We start from the raw sequence: 19,402 nt of genomic DNA, 5'->3' as shown, positions 1-19,402 counted from the left end.
CTACCGAACATAGGGGTGTTACAACCAGTATGTTATGAATATGACAAAGATTTCTTAAATCAAATTGAGTTTAGAAAATGAGACAATCACAGACTAGGTGCTCCGGCACGCCGTGTAGCACGATTTGCTCGGCTACACTGTAGACGGGTGAGGGGTGTTACATTCACACTTGGCATGGCAATATCATTGTGTTCCTCCTCCATTTATGGGGTTGAGATTGACTATGTTCCTCCTTCTCTGGCTTGCTAGTATAATGTTGAGATTGGATGAGTACTCGTATAGCTAGCTAGCCACCTCCCTCATTGATTTCGATCAGTGGGGTTGAGATCGCTTTGTCGTTGTATACAACATGGCGTTGTTTGGAAATTTTATGTCATGACCTAAGTTGTGTTATTGATTGGCAACACTATAATTTATAAATTATTTTTATAAAATAGTATTATAAATGTTGGCATCAATTTTGTGAAATGTGATTGTGAAATGTTTTAAATTTCTGTTTATCAATGAATGCTTTTATTTTCAGCAACTTTAAAATTTTTATTGTACACCATTAAGTAAAATTACTCAGCAATGGCTTTTTATTGTTGTCGCAGATAGGGAAAAGAATAAAGCAACAGAGTGAGCTGCTATAGTGGCAAAGAAGCGCCTTTTGAGGACTTTTTACGGATATAATATTTTATACCCTTGTAATTTCTTTTGATATAAATTTTGTTCATATGTATCTATTGAACTAGTCGAGCAGTTGTATAGTAAAGTTTGCAATGATATTATTTTTGGTTTTCTTTTTTTTTTTTTTTGTAGATTGAGACTTTTATATGTAAATTTAGTTGAATTAATGATGATGAGATTTATTGAAAATGTGTTGCATTGTGTTGATTGAAATAAGTTGGATTGTTGAGATTAATTGGAGTTGTGGTTGAGAACTTTACTGGAAGTGTTTTTAACAGGTTTTTCAAGAACTGTTTTCTCAAATTACAACTAGCACTCTGTCGAAATTTTTGTAAAATTTACGAAAATAACGAATTAATTAAAAATTTAACTCATAACCTAAACTCCAATTAAAAATTACTTTACATCTTAAAATGAATTGAATTTTTTTTAAAATCCCATGGAGCGTATTTAATGAGTTATCAGTAGGCAAAGTTCGATAATTCATTAGGTATACTATGAGATCATGTTATGCCTTACAGAGAGGTAAGGTTTGACATGCATAACCTGCACATATTTACATTTCATCAACCAGCCTTTTTAATTTTTAAATGCTCAATTTACATTTCTTGCTAGTGATTTCTTTCAAGCAACCAATTTTTTAATTTTCTCAAAGCATCATTTACTTTTTTTTTTCCATAAATTTATTTTTCTCAAACAATCAATTTACTTTTTCTGCGAAGCTTAATTTTCTTTTCAATGCACTGATTTAATTTTCTATAAAACTTTCAATTTACTTTCAATCAAGCACTCAATTTACTTTTTCTATATAATTTTTACAATTTTTGCAATGATCAGCATTTATTTTCAAGCATAATTTTACATTTTAATGCACAAGTGATCTTTTAATTTTCTAAGCAATCAATTTTTTCCTCAACTTTCTCAACGTTGAACAAGTAGAGATACAAACGAAGCGCATGCTAATGGAGTCAAGGAACCCAAGAGAAAATTCAATCATTTATTTCATGCCAATCATTCTAATTGAAAGTTAGATCGACACAACTACATTCACAATTGGGATCATACGCGTCCCTAGTGTAAGCAATCAATTTCTTTCTCAACTTTCTCAATGCTGAACAAGTAGAGATCCTAACGAAAAGCATCTAAGTAAAATCAAGGAACCCAAGAGAAAATTCGATCATTTATTTGACGCCAATTGTTTTGATTGGAAGTTAGATTGGTGCAACTACATTGACAATTGGGATCATACGCATTCCTAACATGTTCGCAATTCAATTATCACATGCAAAAAAGGCCATACATACTTTTGACACACATAATTGAGTAAAATGAATTTTGTACAAATACAATAACACATGTTATAATTTGCAAATTGAGTTTTGATAAACGGTTTGATAAATGCTTTGGAGCTTTGCATGTTTAATTCATTATCAGAAAGCTAGGCTTTGATTCCAAGTGAAATTCAATGTTCAGACCAGTTCTTTTAGTCATACTACTGGGTAAGTTTTGATTTACCCTATTGATATTATCAATTTGGCTCATACCAAAACATTTATTTTCTGAGCATCCGTTTGTTTCACATAAATTGTTTTTTAAAAATATTTTTAAAATTTTTCAATGTTTAAAATACTTCAAAAATGGGTCAATGAAAAATATTTTTTTAGTCAAAAAGAAAATTAAGTATTTTTTTAAAAAATAACTTTCTCTTTTCAAAAAAAAAAAGTTATTTTCCAGATTTAATAATTTTATTAAAATATGGAAGCACTTATAGGATATAAACATATATCATTAGTTTAACATTGCAACATAATAATGAAAAATATTTTAATGGAAAATATTTTTTAAAAATAAATTTCAAAGTTATTTTCCATGAAACAAATAAAACTTAGTTTATTTTATTTTATAAAATAAAAGTAATTGTTATTTAATGAAGTTGATATAATTTAAAATTTTTATTTCAAATTTTATTTATTTATTTTTGAAAGAAGTAGAAGTTGTTGTATTATAATTTTAAAATTTTGTTGAATACTTCTTTAGTTGATTTTTAAGTTATGTTCTGTAAATGGTTTTTAGTCGGAATAAAACTTAATTTGCCCTTTGTAATTATTGGAGATGTCTAATTTAGTTTATTTTAAACTTTTAGTTCAATTTAGTCTAAAAATTTTAATTTATGTCCAGATTCATCCAAAATTGAGGAATGTGCAACTCACTCACCGCCACTCTGGTGCGTGTGTTGCTTTTTTTAAATTTTTTAAATATTTTTAAAGTTAATTACTCTGTTAATTATTTTTAATGTTAATTAAATAATTATATTAATTAATAATATGGAAATAAAAAATAATATTTTATATTTTTAATTTTTATTTAATATAATTTTCTAATTTTAAATTAAAAATATGAAAATATAAAAATAATTTTCTAGTTTAAATAATTAAAATTTATACTTATAATGTTAATTAATTATATGAAAATAAAAAATATATATTTTTATTATTTTTCAATTTAATTAAGTATAATTATTATAATTTTACTTTTAATTAATTACATGAAAATATGAAAATAATGTTTTTTATATTTTCAGTTTAATTAATAATATTGAATAATAAAAAATAATATTTTTGATATTTTTATTTAATTAATTATACAATATAAAAATAACATTTTAATAAAAAAAATAAAAAAATAATAATTAAAAATAATTAAAAATTAAAAAAATGGAACGTGTAACGAAATGAGAGAGTTTGAGCTTATTTGAGCTTAAATCAAAATTTGTGGGCTGAATTAAGCCTAATGTTAAAAATAAGCTAAATTTGACCTAATAAGTATAGGGAAAAATTTTAGCTTTATTCCGTTTTTAGCCTCTATAGTAGAATATAATTGACAATTTCAATTATGGCTTAATATTAGCTCAGGATCGTTTCTCGTAGTAATATTGCCGCATACTCCCAACCATTGTCTGATTCAAAATTAGAATCAAACCAGTTAACTCAAAATTCGACTAAAATCAATTAAATCCGATTCAACCAAAACTAATTTTGAAAAGAATTGAAACCAGTTGCTCCAATTCAGGCCAAAACCGTCTCCATTTAAAAAAGAAAAATAAAAAAAAAATTCAACCATTAAACCTAACTAAAAACAGATCGAATAAGAAATAAAAATGAACTAAACCCAGAACCTGAGTACCAATATGCCCTTTAGTCATGTCCAGGTTAATCCTAACACTAATTTTGAAGAGAATTGAAACCAGTTGCTCGAATTCAGGCCAAAACCGTCTCTTCATTTAAAAAAGAAAAATTAAAAAAAAAACCATTAAATTTAATTAAAACCAGATCAAATAAGCAATAAAAATGAACTAAAACCAGAACCTGAATACCAATATGCCCTTTAGTCATGTCCTGGTTAATCCTAACAATGAAGTAGCCATTCAGGCCCCAAACCAGACCCGGGCCATGTCCACGGCCCTGTCATACCCGTTTTTAGTTGTAACATAATAAACACATCACTTAAATATATTGTACAAAATAAACTAAAATCAGCTACACATCACAGAAAAAAGTCATCCAAACACTGATGCTCCCTCCAAGTTACAGATGATTAAGGATTTGAATGCAGTCTATAAAACTACCATCTCCTTGTCAAGTTAGGATTCTATGCCGTTACAGGAATATCCAAATTCCAGCAAGAACTATTAACAAGATGATAACTACCACAACTCCCACAATATAAACTGACGGCGAGCTGCGACCATGCATTGCAGGCACTGCATCAAGAAATGCTGATGATCCTATCTCGCCAGATTTACCACCTTGTTTCACCCTTAGCCTCAAATTTGAAGAAGATTCCTTGGCAGTTTCTATGCTATTGTCAGAATCGTGCAATTGGCTTTCTGTCAGCAACTTATCTGACTCTGGATTATGTTTTGCATCTCTGGCCTGCATCAAATAATATCACAGGTTCAATAATTGATGTATGCGTCTCACATGACTTTTCACACGCCATCATTTTAATGACACTTACCTCTGATACAGCTGATTGCACTTCATCTTCATCCTCATCTTCTTTATGACTTGCATCTCTCTCCACTCCATGTCCATAAGAAACAGCAGAAAGTTTCATCTGCAAACGGAGTCTTCTTGGAGCAGTGCCTTGAATGGCAAAGTTATCTGCATATGGGCGCACCTGAGGCTGGCGGGTTCTAATCTTGATTCCAGTACCACTGACAGCACTACCATGGTTCAAAGAATTCATCTGCTTGCTTGATTCATCCATACTATTGAATATACCAAAAGATGAGCCCACTGCAGAAATGGCAGATGAAGCATCATGCCTAACAGGATTTGCGAGGTCACCCACATTTCTACTTCCAAGTTGTCCATTGAAGGATGATGCTTGAGCTCTCCAAGATCCAAATGAAGCTTGCATCTGCAATAGTTCCTTGTTATAAAAGAACAATGCGACTTCCATCTCTTAATCACTAGTGTGCATGAAAAATACAAGAAGTTGATTTTCAAATGTCTTCACTTTTCTTCAATAGCTATCAAATGAACTTGGGATTAAGACTTAGTTTAGCTGTGTTAGACCCAGCCAGGTGCCAATTCAGAATTGAACAAAATTGAATTGACCAAAACTGGCTTTGAACTGGACTGAAACCAGACTAGAACCGGCTGGGTTCAGTTCAAAGACAGACCAGATTTTTTTTCTTTAAAAAATTAAAAGGTAGATTAGATCAAAACAGTAATTGAAGCAAAACAGGGGGGACCCTGAGGTGTCAATTCGAGTCTTCCTGAACCTTGAACTTGAATCACCAGTTTAGGCCCAAAACCAGCCCTTGGCCACCCCTAAGCTTAGTTGATTAGCTATCAAATAAACCATATCAAATAGCTTAAATAGTCATATAAAAAAGGTAAAATCACCAAACAATTATGGAATTCATCGTTCTAAAAGGAACATGAGCTAAACGAGAACCAAATACAAGTTGCCAAACATAGCAGTTAAAAGCTATCGGAAGACCATATCATTACCTGTACTTGAGCCATTTCTGTTGCAGCTTCACTGTATGAGCCATTATCCTTAACATGGAAGTTAACTGGCATTATACGACCACACAAATTTATCTCACTTCCAACAGCAGATTTCTTTTGGTTGGTTGACTCTTCAGCAGAATATTCATCATTGTTATTGAAGACCTCACCCAACAACTCTGTTAAGGAGACATCAGGTTCACTAGTGCCATCCTGAAAATGGAAACCATTATGATCATTGCCAAAGTCGGAATAAGGAGAATCCATGTAGTGTGCTAGGTCTACAGGAATATGTGGTTGCATTGGCGAGAACACTTTGCAATCAATTTCGCCAGATGTGGGCACAAATAGATGAGAATTTTCTTCTACCGGTGGATGTACCTAAAGAAAAAGGTGGGGATAAAATTAAATAATAGACAATCTCAAGACGTCAAGCTTTCATTATGATTAATTAGAAAGTGGAATACAAAATGCCAAAAACAACAGAATCCAGATCTCACTACCATAGCTGTCATCTCTGCTGCATGATCTTCAACATCTGAATGACTATTGTAGGAGCTATCAACAGGTAACACAGCACTAGGGGTGTTCATGTTATCTGTCTCATCTATCAGCCACCTTGCCATACCTTCAGATGGTTTTCTTGCTTGTATGGCAGATGTTGCTGATTCTTGAACTAGATCCGATGTGTTGTCATCAGGAGAGGACTTAGAAGTGGTAGGAGAATATCCAGTTTGGTCTACTTCATCATATTTTACAATTTCAGTCTTCTCTTCTGGCTTTCGGAACAAGCGACAGAGGACAAAAGCACCCTATGCCAGGTGAAGGGAGGAACACAATAAATTGAAAAAGACATTAACAGCATATAATTAGAGCAAGTATATCTGTCAGTTATAAATACATATATGCAGATTAAAAAAAAAATCCCAAGGTAGCTTCGAAAATTGAATTTAAGCATGAAAAAAAGGTACAAAAACCTCCTGAGGATTTCAATTTATATCATTTGCCACCTCATATAACATGTTTAGAAGCCAAGACCGTACTTATCTCTCATTCATCCGAGTTTTTTCCCCATGAAAAAGCTATATAAACTTAGTTTGAACATTTGAAACAGTTGGTCATGAGTTCAACTCTGATAGCTGGATTTGAAATATTTGTTTTATTTCTTTACATGATTGATAATAGATAGATTAGATCATACTTCAAATATCTGTAGATTGAGATCAGCAAAGCACAGATGGAAAAACCTAAGAAACAATTATCAAACAACTCTATTTAACAACAGTCAATTTCTTGTTAAGTACACACAAAAATTTGTGCTCCATATGAAATTTAAAATAAAATTTGGAGCCAATTGATAGCATAATTTGGAGCAAAAATAAAATTAAAAAAAAAATTGAGAAGAACCTGGCCAGGGGCAGAACCATCAAGATCTTTAAGGGTAGCCCGATACTCATGCATAATCCAGTTTGTGCGCTCGCCTTTCGGAGCACGGCCTCTATAAAAAACCAAGGTCTTTTTCATGCCAATGAAGGTGGGATTGGAGCCTGACTTTCGAGCTCTGATGGTGCGATCCTTACCAGTTGCTTTCCAGTAACCGGCGTCCGTAGCCCGATTGGAACGTTGGCCGTTAGGATACTTCCGGTCACGTGGGCAGAAGAAGAACCATTCCGGATCATCCGTCTTTATAACAGACAGCCCTGAGCTCAAAATTGCAGAAATTTGAGCAACTCATACACTTGGAAATTACACTAATAGCACTACACAAACCCTAAACTTCAAAATAGTCAAAATTAGAGGAATCTTGCTGATTAAGAATAGAAGGAGAATTATTCATGAGGAATAAAGGAAAGCAAAATGATCAAAGAATCAGAATTATTTATCTTTTTCTTTTGCAAATTTATACATATATAAATTATAAAGAAAGAATTTTCTTATATATATATATATATATATATATATATATATATATATATATATATATATAGTGGGGAAAATGAAAATCGAACCAGGCAAATCCCAGGGCTCCCATTTGCAAACATCGACTTCGGGGATGACTTCGACCTCAGAGCTGCGGCCGTTAATCTTGAGCCTCAGGTAGTGGTTGATGAGCTCTTCGTCAGTTGGCCTGAATCTAAATCCCAGAGGCAGTGATTCCATCGACAGTACTGCCATTTTTTCTTCCAGTATTCAAATCTAGTGGACAATTAGTCATGCAGTGGAGGCTTTTCTACTCTCTCACCTTCGCCATCTTGATCTCAATCGCGTACACCCGCGGACTCATTTTGTTTGCGGCCTGTCGATTCGCAACGCGGAAACTTTATGTTGTGGTGGTGCACTATCATAGGTTGAATGTCGAGTTGTACAATAGTAGCGACCGCTTCCAATAGTTTCCTGCTAAAGCTAAAATGTGTCTGTTTACTTCCGTGCCGCCTTGGCTACATTACAGTATCTCGCGTGTCGTGGCTTTTCTTCGGCTTCTTTTCAAAAAAATATTTTAAATGTTTAAATTTCTAGTTTTTCCTGTTAAACATTAAATTAATATTATTTTAACATTATAAATATTTTTAATAATTTAAATTTAATAAAAATAAAATTAACGTAAGTTGTATTTAGAGTTTGTAATAAGTTATACAATAAATCTTACACATCTTTGAACTAAATCTTGCTCATATACCCTCTTAGAAATAATAAAGCTTTGATATCAACTACTATTCAAGAGTCTTCCAAAGTAATAAACATAATAATATTTATACTATGTCAAGACACAATAAGTCACCATAATAATACTTAATCTCAAGGTATTATTCTTTTGTATTATTACATAAATCAAATCAAAAGGATAATAGCAAATGAATTATTGAGCTAATATTTTCTGATATACAAGATCCTCAATAGAAATAAGTGTAGAGCATACTAATACTTTAATAGAGAAATATATGAATAAGAGAAAGTCTCAGATTTTCAAGAGAAATGGGAGATTTAAAATGAAACAATAGGGAAAATGATAGTAATTTTATCTTATGATTCAAACATATTACAACCTTCTCTTTTATAGGAGAAGAGGGAAGACAAACACAACTAATGACATAGATAGAACTTTGTAGTCCTTTTTCTTTACACATAATAAAGTATAAAGTAGATGAGCATAATACAGGCAAAATAAAGTAAAACCGTGATACAACTAACATGCTTTAATATATTGGCAGACAGAATTGTAACACCCTCACCGTAGGTAGTCTGTACGTTCTACTATTCCGATGACTAACGTTTGCATGGACAGCTAGAATGTCTGAAACTACACTTAAATGATAGTGAGGAGATATAAAATGATGAAATAAATGATAAGAAAATACAAGAAAAATTAAGAAAAAATAAATAAAATGAAATACAACTAGGTTAAACGAGCCGGAACCACAGCGATGGGTGACCGTACCGGAAAGTCACTGCATAGACGGTTGATGATCCCAGGACTGCGGGGAACCCTAGAAAATAATTTTTAGAACCTAATTAAAGGTCTATTGAGGTATAATTGATATTAAAAATGTCAAAGAAAATTTAGTTAATCGGTACAGATAAAAATGAAATTAAAGGAACTGTCGGATCAGAAATTAAATCGGTATTACCAAAAAGGTTTGACTATGATCCGAATATGGGCATTTTGGTCATTTGACACCTAGAGTTGACTTTTGACCTAAATGTCCATTAAAAATGAGTGGCATTAAAATTTGAAAGCCTCATGAAAATAAGAAATTATACATATAATTTAATTAAGAAAAATATGGGGGGAATTAATTGAAATATTGAAACTTGATTATAATAATAATTAACTAAACTTAGTGGAGCATATAAAAGGCATAAGAAGGCGACTCACCCACTCACAATTCCATTTCATCTTCTTCATTCTCACCATGGCCGAATTCAACATTCCCATTTCCTCCATGGATGCTCCTTCATGCAATTTCAAATCTCTTGCCATTTTCAACCGAAAATTAAAGGTTCCCTTCATTAAAGTTTGTCCTTACCTCATGGGAAGTATATAGGCAGCAAGAAAAAGAGAATTTGGTGAAGATTTACAAGTTTGAGAAATCCTTGGTTTAAGGTTAGTGCTTAATCTTCCCACTTTTCTTCATTAATTCTTGTTTTGAGCTTGGGATGAGTTGATTTACTAAGATAATTGAGGAAATTGATGAGTATTTTGCTTAGGAGTTTGATTGATTCTTACATGTGAGGGATGATTTGTGATGTTGATTAAGGTAATTAATTATATGTATTAGAAATTAATTGCATTGTATGTTAGAGATTGACAATTTAAATTAGGATTTGAATAATTATTGAAAACTTTGTTTAATTGTCTCAATTTAAGCAGCCTTGAGAACATGGGAGATTGATAATTTCATGAATTTAAATGGTGAATTGTGATGTTGATGAATAAGTAAATGTAGGCTATGTATTGATTAATGGAAATACTTGTGCTAGAAATTTCATTGAATGTGAGTATTGTTGACCTTGACCATTTGAATTAGGATTGTGAATTGATTCTTGGAGACTTGTATAATTGCTGAAAATTTAACCAAATTGAGAAATAAATTGATGATATTAGAAGTGCCATGAATGTAAATGTAGAATTTGGGAGTTGGAAAATGAAATTAGAAGTGTAAATTTTTGTGCAGGTTGAGTATGTGTTAGGGCAGTGTATGTTTTTGAGCCATAAGTGAAATTGTGTGACCCCAATTGGTATGAGGCCAATTGGAGGTAAAACTAGACCTAAAATTGTCCACTTTTTATGCAGAAACCATGCCAAAATTTTGTCTAAAAAGTGACCTAAAATCTGACCTAATTCGGATTACCAAATTGTGAACCCAGAATTTTAACCAAATGAACAGTATTCTTTAATTTGGTCATATCTCACTGTAGACAGGTCCAAATGGCTTAAATTTTATATCATTGGAAAGCTTAGATATAGGGCTACAACTTTTGTGAAGGACACAAAGCTCAGAAATTCCATTAACCAAGTCAAATTGCTTGCCTAAGTTGGGTTACCAAAACCGTCCAGTACCAAAACTGCCCAAATTTTGCTATACATATGCAACCTATCTAGCTTTGATAAAAAGACTATATCTTGATCCATAGAACTCCAAATGACATGAAATCAGTGCCAAAATTTCAATTAAATATAGACCTACAAAATTAATATTTGGACCAAAACCCAGAAATCAAGAGAAATAGGTCAATTAGCTTGATCAATTTGATGCACAAAATTTGGAAATTGCATAAATGACTATTGACTCTAGCATAGTATTTTAATGATATCTCTCACTAGAAAACTTCAATTGAAATTTTCCATATGGTTCTGAAAAGCTAAGAAACAGAGCTAAAATGTTGTTTTAGACACCTACCTCAAATTATGAATGTAAGAAGCTTAAATTTTCGATCAAAACTACTGACCTAAATGGAAATTATGTTAATATAGGACATTTGAGTCTAGGCTAATTGTAACACCCTCCCGGTAGCAACTCCGTACATTCTACTACTCCGGTGACCAGTGTCGGTTCGGACGGCTAGAACATTCGGAAAAATATTTAAACTGAAGTGAGGGACCATAATTAACTCAAATATTAATAAGAAAAATTTAGTAAAAATTTTAGAAACAAAACACAACCAAGTTAAACGAGCCGGTGCCCTAGCGATGGGTAACCAGAGGGAAGTTGCGGTTCTCGCAACTAGGAGCCCTAGACCCGAGAGAAAATTCATAAAATAATTTTTGGGACTCCAGAGAAGGGTCATTGAGGTCCCTATGGCATTAGAATGCCAAGAAAATATTTAGAAAAATTTTTCAATCGGTACAGACAATTTTGACCCGTTAAGCCAAACGGAGGGCATTTTGGTCATTTCGCCTTCAGAGACGATTTTTGGCTAACTTGTCCAGTTAAGTAAATAATTAATATGACATAAAATATGAATAAACATTACTAAAAATTAAATTGAAAATGAGTAGTGATGAAAAGAAAAGAAAATGCAATAAAATGCCAAATATGACATCATTATGATGTCTTTTAAAAGTTTCCTCCAATTATAATTAAACAACCAATTCATTAACTAATAAAAGAGATAAATAAGACCAAAAGAAATTAAAAAAACATAGTAGCCATCTTCTCCCCCAAACCAGCCAAAACCTAGCCCTTGCCCAAACCTCCATTAACACCACAAAAAAAGCTTTATTTCTCTCTTTGTTACACCACTAAACCCTAAACCCCTTTCATTAAAACTTGTCCACTCACCTTGGGAAAGTGTTTGGCAGCTTAGAAAAGGAAAGAAAGTGAAGTTAAGCTTGGGAAAAATCTGCCCTACAAGAGGTTAGTGCACCTATCTACTTAAAACCCTTATTTTCCATGTTAGGGACTTGAAATCAACATGAATTTGTGAATTAAATGAACCAAATTTGTGTGTATGCCTACCATGAATTTCGGCAGCCCTAAGGAAGGAACAATGATGGAGTGTTTTTATGGACTTAAAGTGGATTAGAGATCATGTTTAAAGCATGTATGCATGTGGTTAGTGAATGAGTTAGTAATTAAGGTATGTTGTGAAAATTTATAATGGAAACTAGGGTTTTGAGAGTAAAATGTGGACTTGGCTTATGAAATTGTTAAAGAACATTCTAATGGTCAATTAGTGACCATTTGAGGAAATTTGACCATAATTTGGACTGAAATATAGCATGACAAAGTGAATGAGTATGCTGCCCAATGATGTAGCAGGGTGGCTGTGATTCCAGCCTACTTGGACTGCCATATCTTTGGCTGTGTTGGTCCAATTGGTGTTTGGGCAATTGGACATGAAACTAGACTTATAATGGCACATTTTTTCTGAAGAAACCATGCCCAAAAGACCAAAGAAAGAGGACCAAAAGTTGGCCCCAATTCGGGTACCCTGCAAGCCAATTCTACAGAATGACCAAATGAATAGTAACTGTTCATTTGGCCATAACTCATTGTAGAAATGGTCAATTGACCTGAAATTTTTACAGCGACAAGTTAAGACATAGAAAAACAACTTTAATGAAGAAACCTACCCCAAATTATGACCAGAACCTATCCAACAAGACAGTGGCAGTCACTGTTCATGGTACTGTAGATTTGGTAATTCTGCAGTTTTTTTCAATCCGGCCAGCTGTGGTTTTTGGACCATATCTGGAGCTACAAAACTCCAAATGGAGTGATTGAAAAAAAGAAATTCAGCTAGACAAAATAAGGAACAACTTTCATGCTTACCATTTCCTCAAATTCCCACTGCAACAGTGCTTAATGGAATAGTAAAGTTAGGCTTCAAAAAATGAAAATTCTGCCCTCTTGGTTTTAAGTTTAGAAATGGTATGGGTGCTCAATTCCAACAAGTTTTAAATGTAAAATGTGGTACATTGGGAGTGTTAAAACCAATGTGCCTATTCTCTATCCAAAAGTCAACATTTTTGTTGACCAATGAAGTGAATAGTGACACCAAAAACTTGAAAATCAAAAATTGAAGAATTCAAAAATATCAAATGCCCTAGTATACCTAAGAAGATTGGTTTGGATAGTTTAGCATGCCAATAGGGTTCAGTTAGCAGTACTGCACATGGCAATATGCCATTCTGTGATTTTATGGCTTTTAGCCATTCTGACCTTGCATTGAGATTTGGCCTTGTGCCTGATATTATTCTGACTTGTTAGGTACATTTGCCTGTGGGAGATGCATATGTGACCGATGGTGTGACGGCCCGAGGTACTTGATACCCAGTGCCAGTTTACCCGTTTATCCAGTCCAGTCGTCTAATGTAGGTTACTTGGGCAACCAAATGAATGAAAGTGGACAAAGTAATGATGTACAAATTCAAAACGAATAAAACATATACATTCACTACATATTTGTTTTCTTGCTATTTCTTTTATTTAATTATTGCACCACTAAGCATTATTACTTAGCGCGTTGCTTTTGCCACGCGTAGGTTCTGGAGATACAGATCGTGAGCCCAGTAGACCGCAGACTGGGTGAGTCCATCCTGCAGTTCTGCACAGTGTCCGTGTCACCTCAACTTCTGCAGTGCATTGGTAGGACACTAGGTGTCATTTTGGTATTTTGTAACTAAATTTCTATTTTCTCATATGTAAATGAACTTATGTAATGTATTTTGAGGTTCATGTAAATAATGAAGATTTATGGTTATGTATGGAAGTAATTTGAGTATTTATTTGTTGTTTATATATGAGTACCCTGAGAAATGATGATTGAGAACATGATGTTGAAAAATATTGAGTTTATGATGATATGGGAGTTTGAGATGATTGAATATGGTTATTGGAAGTGTTTTTCACAGGTTCCGAAGAACTGTTTTCTCCATTTTTAGCCGGTACTCTGTCGGATTTTCTTTAAAATTTTCGGAACCTCAAATAAATTAAAATTTCGATAAATGGCACAAATACATTATATTTCACAAGTTATATTCAAAAGCATGATAAAAATTAATTAAGGTATATTAGAGTGTGCCGGTACACCGTATGACATTGCTTACTCGGGTATACTGTACACGGGAAAGGGGTGTCACATTTAGTGGTATTAGAGCACGGTTTAGGCGTTTCTGGGCCTAGATTGAGTCCATACCATGCATTGCATTTGTAAGAGTCGAGGTGACACTAATGCAGATCTGTTTGTCTTTCTTATTTTGAATAGGATATGGACCCTACATCCCAGAGGGCAGTTGAGGAGGAAGTGGAGAGTCATGCTCCACCTGCAGTAGCTGAGACTGGGGGTATGGGAGAACCTGCTCCGCCAGCTCAAGCCGAGCCTGCTCAGCCTCCACAGGCCATGTTCCAGCAAATTGCCGATTTCTTTAGACAATGGCCGGGGTAATGCCAGTACCACCACCACCACCAGCTCCACAGCAGAAATCACACCTGGAAAGATTAAGAAAATTTTGAGCAGTGGACTTCTTCGGCAAGAGAGAAGATGATTACATTGCGTAGAAAATTGGTTGAACAGAACAGGCAGAGTTCTAAAACAACTCCACTGCACTCCAGAACAAAACCTAGAGGCTGCCATATCTCTGTTACAAGACGATGCCTATGAATGGTGGGATACGGTGTCCAGTGAAGTACAGCCAGAAATAGTAACTTAGGATTTCTTTCTCTCCAAATTCAAGAAGAAATATGTGGGTACTGTATACCTAGAAGAGAGAAGAAGAGAGTTCATTAATCTAAGGCAGAGACAGTTGTCAGTGGCCGAGTATGAGAAGGAATTCATAAGATTGAGCCGCTATGGAAGGGAGATAGTCCCTAATGAAGCTGAAAGGTGTAAGAGATTTGAAGAGGGACTAAATGACAACATAAAGATCCAGCTCACTGCCCTGGGAATCACAGAATTTACCAAGTTAGTGGAAGCTACAATAAAGGTTGAAAAAGTAAGAATCAGTGAGCAGACCAGAAGGGATAGACAGCAGAAGAGGGGCTCGGGTCAGTTTAGTTCATCTCCTACACCTGGGAAGAGGTTTAAAGGTCCATCTGCATGCAGTTCGGGCGATCACAAGGTCGTGAGTCGGTCTCGGGGCCCAGCCACGATTCACCCTTAGGAGAGGTCAGTCCACACCATCAGTGGGCAGCTCTCCAGGGATGGAGTTCAGGACCAGCCCGGCAACTTCGCATGTCCACAGCATGCGAAGTGGCACAAGGGGGAGTGTTAGAGAGTGGCGGTGCTTAAGGTGTGGGTCAACAGAGCATCAGTTGAAGAACTGTCCACGCAGAACTACTACAGCTGCTCCAACACAAGCAGATAGACCTGCTCCTGCACCGCAAAGAGGTAGAAAATCTGGCAAATCTGACGCCGTGGGACCATCACAGAGGCTTGCATCTGAGCCAGCAGAGAGGCCTGATAACAGACCACCTGCCAGAGCCTATACCATTAGAGCTCAAGAGGAGCAAGATGCCCCGGACGTCATCAGGGGTACGTTCTCCCTCTACAATACACCTGTGCATGCATTAGTGGATCCAGGATCCACTCATTCATACATCTACATCAACCTACCCGTAGAAAAGGGGATATTAGTAGGGGAGAGTGACCAAGACATTCTGGTCACTAATCCATTGGGCCACAGCGTAGTGGTGAACAAAGTATACAAGGGTTGCCCGTTAAGGATTCAGGGGTATGAATTCTTCGCAGACCTGATTGAGTTGCCTTTCCACGAGTTTGACGTGATTTTGGGAAAGGACTGGTTGTCACGTCATCAGGCAATAGTTGATTGCAAATTGAAGAGAATTTCTTTGAAAACTCCTGGGGATAATGAGATCACAGTTGTGGGGGAAACGACAGATTTCTTGTCCAATGTTATCTCAGCCACAGTTGCAAGAAGAATGATGAGAAAAGGCTGTGAAGCCTACCTAGCACATGTGGTGGATACTAGGCAGGCTAAGCCAAACTTGAGTGATATACCTACAGTAAGAGTCTTCCCAGAGGTATTTCCTGAAGAATTACCTGGTTTGCCACCAGAAAGGGAAGTTGAGTTTGCTATTGAGGTAATACCGGGTACAGCACCCATTTCCATTGCTCCTTATAGGATGGCACCCACTGAATTGAGGGAGTTGAAAACTCAGTTGCAAGAGTTGCTTGATAAGGGGTTCATACGCCCCAGTGTGTCACCGTGGGGAGCTCCAGTGCTGTTTGTGAAAAAGAAGGATGGGACTTTGAGGTTATGCATCGATTATCGGCAGTTGAATAAAGTGACTGTGAAGAACAAATATCCGTTGCCTAGAATTGATGATCTGTTTGATCAGTTGAAGGGAGCAGGAGTATTTTCCAAAATTGATCTCAGATCAGGGTATCATCAGTTGAGGGTGAAGGATGTAGATGTGCCAAAGACTGCATTCAGGACCCGGTATGGGCATTATGAGTTCCTAGTGATGCCCTTTGGCCTAACAAATGCACTAGCAGCATTCATGGACCTTATGAACCGTATCTTCCATCCACACTTAGATTGGTTCGTAGTGGTCTTTATTGATGATATTTTGGTGTATTCCAAGACCAGGGAAGAACATGATGAGCATTTGAGGATCATTCTACAAACCCTGAGGGAAAAGAAGCTGTATGCTAAGTTGTCCAAATGTGACTTTTGGTTGAATGAGATTGCATTCCTTGGACACATAGTGTCAGCTGATGGGATTAGGGTGGATCCCAAGAAAATAGAAGCAGTGATGGAATGGAAGCCTCCCAGAAATACAACTGAGGTCAGAAGCTTCTTGGGGCTAGCTGGGTATTACAGGAGATTTGTGAAGGGATTTTCCTTAATAGCTGCTCCAATGACCAAGTTGTTACACAAGAATGTTAGATTTAACTGGAATAACAAGTGTCAGACCAGTTTTGAGAAGTTGAAGGCTATGTTGACAGAGGCACCAGCAGCACACACCAAAGGTCGTGAAAGGACTTTGTGGTCTATAGTGATGCCTCACATAATGGGTTAGGGTATGTATTGATGCAAGAGGGGAAGGTGGTCACTTATGCTTCCAGACAGCTAAGGCCACATGAACAGAACTATCCTACCCATGATCTAGAGCTTGCAGCAATTATCTTCGTACTGAAGATATGGAGGCATTACTTGTATGGTGAAAAGTGCTACATTTACACAGACCACAAAAGCCTGAAATATTTGCCAACTCAGAAGGAGCTCAACCTTAGACAGTGGCGATGGATTGAGTTCCTGAAGGACTATGATTGTGTGATTGACTATCATCCTGGGAAGGCAAATGTTGTTGCTGATGCTTTGAGCAGAAAATCCATGACAGCCTTGATATCATTGAATGCCCGTCTATCTTTGGTTCGAGATGGAGCTATTTTGGCTGAGTTGCAAGTGAGGCCAAACCTGCTACAACAGATTTTAAATGGGTAGAAGGTAGATGAGAAGCTAATGGCTATTATGAGCAAAATCTCAGAAGGAAAAGCAACTGACTATGGGGTGAAAGCAGATGGGTGTCTGTATTACAAAGGAAGACTGTGTGTACCAGATAATGGGGAATTGAAGGCCAGTATTCTGAAAGAGGCACACACCAGTGTATATGCTATGCACCCAGGAAGTACAAACATGTATCATGATCTGAAGCTTCAGTATTGGTGGCCTGGTATGAAGAAAGACATAGCTGACTATGTGACTAAATGCTTGACATGTCAGCAAGTCAAGGCAGAACATCAAGTTCCATCAGGTTTGCTACAGCCTATACGCATACCTGAATGGAAATGGGATCGAGTCACCATAGATTTTGTAAGTGGTTTACCTCTCACCCAGAAGAACCATGATGCAGTATGGGTGATAGTTGATAGATTGACTAAGTCAGCACACTTTCTGCCAGTTAGGACTGACTACTCACTAGAGAAGTTAGTAGAATTGTATATCAGTGAGATAGTTAGACTACATGGAATTCCACTTTCCATCATATCTGATCGAGACCCAAGGTTTACATCGAGATTTTGGAAGAAGTTGCATGAGTCCTTGGGTACACAACTCCACTTCAAAGATGCCTTTCCATCCTCAGACGGATGGGCAATCCGAAAGAGTAATCCAGGTAAACAATTGAAACCAATGGAATTGATACAAATATTGAATTAAAATGATAATAATAACATGAAATATATGTCAGGTCCTTGAGGATATGCTAAGGAGTTGTGTCATTGAGTTTGAGGGAAGTTGGGATAGATACCTCCCATTGGCAGAATTTGCATACAACAATAGCTACCAAGCTAGTATCCAAATGGCCCCATATGAAGCACTGTATGGGAGGAAATGTAGAACTTCAGTGTACTGGACTGAATTGGGCGAAGACAAATTGGTGGGGCCAAACCTGGTGAAACAGACTGAGGAGAAAGTGAAACTAATCAAAGCCAATCTGAAGGTTGCCTCAGATAGACAGAAATCTTATGCCGACCTGAAGAGAAAAGAAATAGAATATGTGGTTGGCGACAAAGTGTTCCTCAAGGTATCACTGTGGAAGAAGGTATTGAGGTTTGGAAGAAAAGGTAAGTTAAGTCTTAGGTTCATTGGCCCATATGAAGTCATTGAACGTGTGGGTCCAGTGGCCTATAGGCTAGCTTTACCTCCAAAGCTGGACAAGATTCACAATGTGTTTCACGTATCTATGTTAAGAAGATACCGCTCAGATCCTTCACATGTCATCTCTAGGGAAGAAATTGAAATACAGCCGGATTTGACATATGAAGAAGAACTTATACGGATTCTGGCTCGGGAAGTGAAAGAGTTGAGAAATAAGCAGATTCCACTGGTGAAAGTGCTTTGGAGGCACCACAACACCGAGGAGGCAACTTGGGAAAGTGAAGAGACGATGAGGCAACAGTTCCCTCAACTGTTTGCATCAGGTAAATTTCGAGGACGAAATTTAAATTAGAGGGGAAGAGTTGTAACACCCTCCCGGTAGCAACTCCGTACATTCTACTGTTCCGGTGACCAGTGTCGGTCCGGATGGCTAGAACATTCGGAAAAATATTTAAACTAAAGTGAGGGACCATAATTAACTCAAATATTAATAAGAAAAATTTAGTAAAAATTTTAGAAACAAAACACAACCAAGTTAAACGAGCCAGTGCCCTAGCGATGGGTAACCAGAGGGAAGTTGCGGTTCTCGCAACTAGGAGCCCTAGACCCGAGAGAAAATTCATAAAATAATTTTTGGGACTCCAAA

General features: G+C 35.9%; 1 protein-coding gene across 1 annotated transcript; it reads right to left on the bottom strand.

The window, feature by feature from the left end:
- Positions 1-4,157: 4,157 nt before the first annotated feature.
- Positions 4,158-8,035, bottom strand: LOC110660209 (protein NTM1-like 9). Its single transcript, XM_021818429.2, has 6 exons — positions 7,700-8,035; positions 7,098-7,390; positions 6,194-6,502; positions 5,691-6,071; positions 4,687-5,091; positions 4,158-4,601 (listed from the first exon to the last, which is right to left on the bottom strand). Exons 1-6 carry the CDS (start codon positions 7,863-7,865, stop codon positions 4,326-4,328), a joined length of 1,830 nt encoding a protein of 609 aa, XP_021674121.2. The 5' UTR covers positions 7,866-8,035; the 3' UTR covers positions 4,158-4,325.
- Positions 8,036-19,402: the final 11,367 nt, after the last annotated feature.

The sequence above is a fragment of the Hevea brasiliensis genome, chromosome 9 (genome assembly GCF_030052815.1).
Source record: "Hevea brasiliensis isolate MT/VB/25A 57/8 chromosome 9, ASM3005281v1, whole genome shotgun sequence".
NCBI lineage: Eukaryota > Viridiplantae > Streptophyta > Magnoliopsida > Malpighiales > Euphorbiaceae > Hevea > Hevea brasiliensis.
Note: the sequence above shows the minus strand (reverse complement) of the source record. Positions and strands in the feature narration are given on the sequence as shown.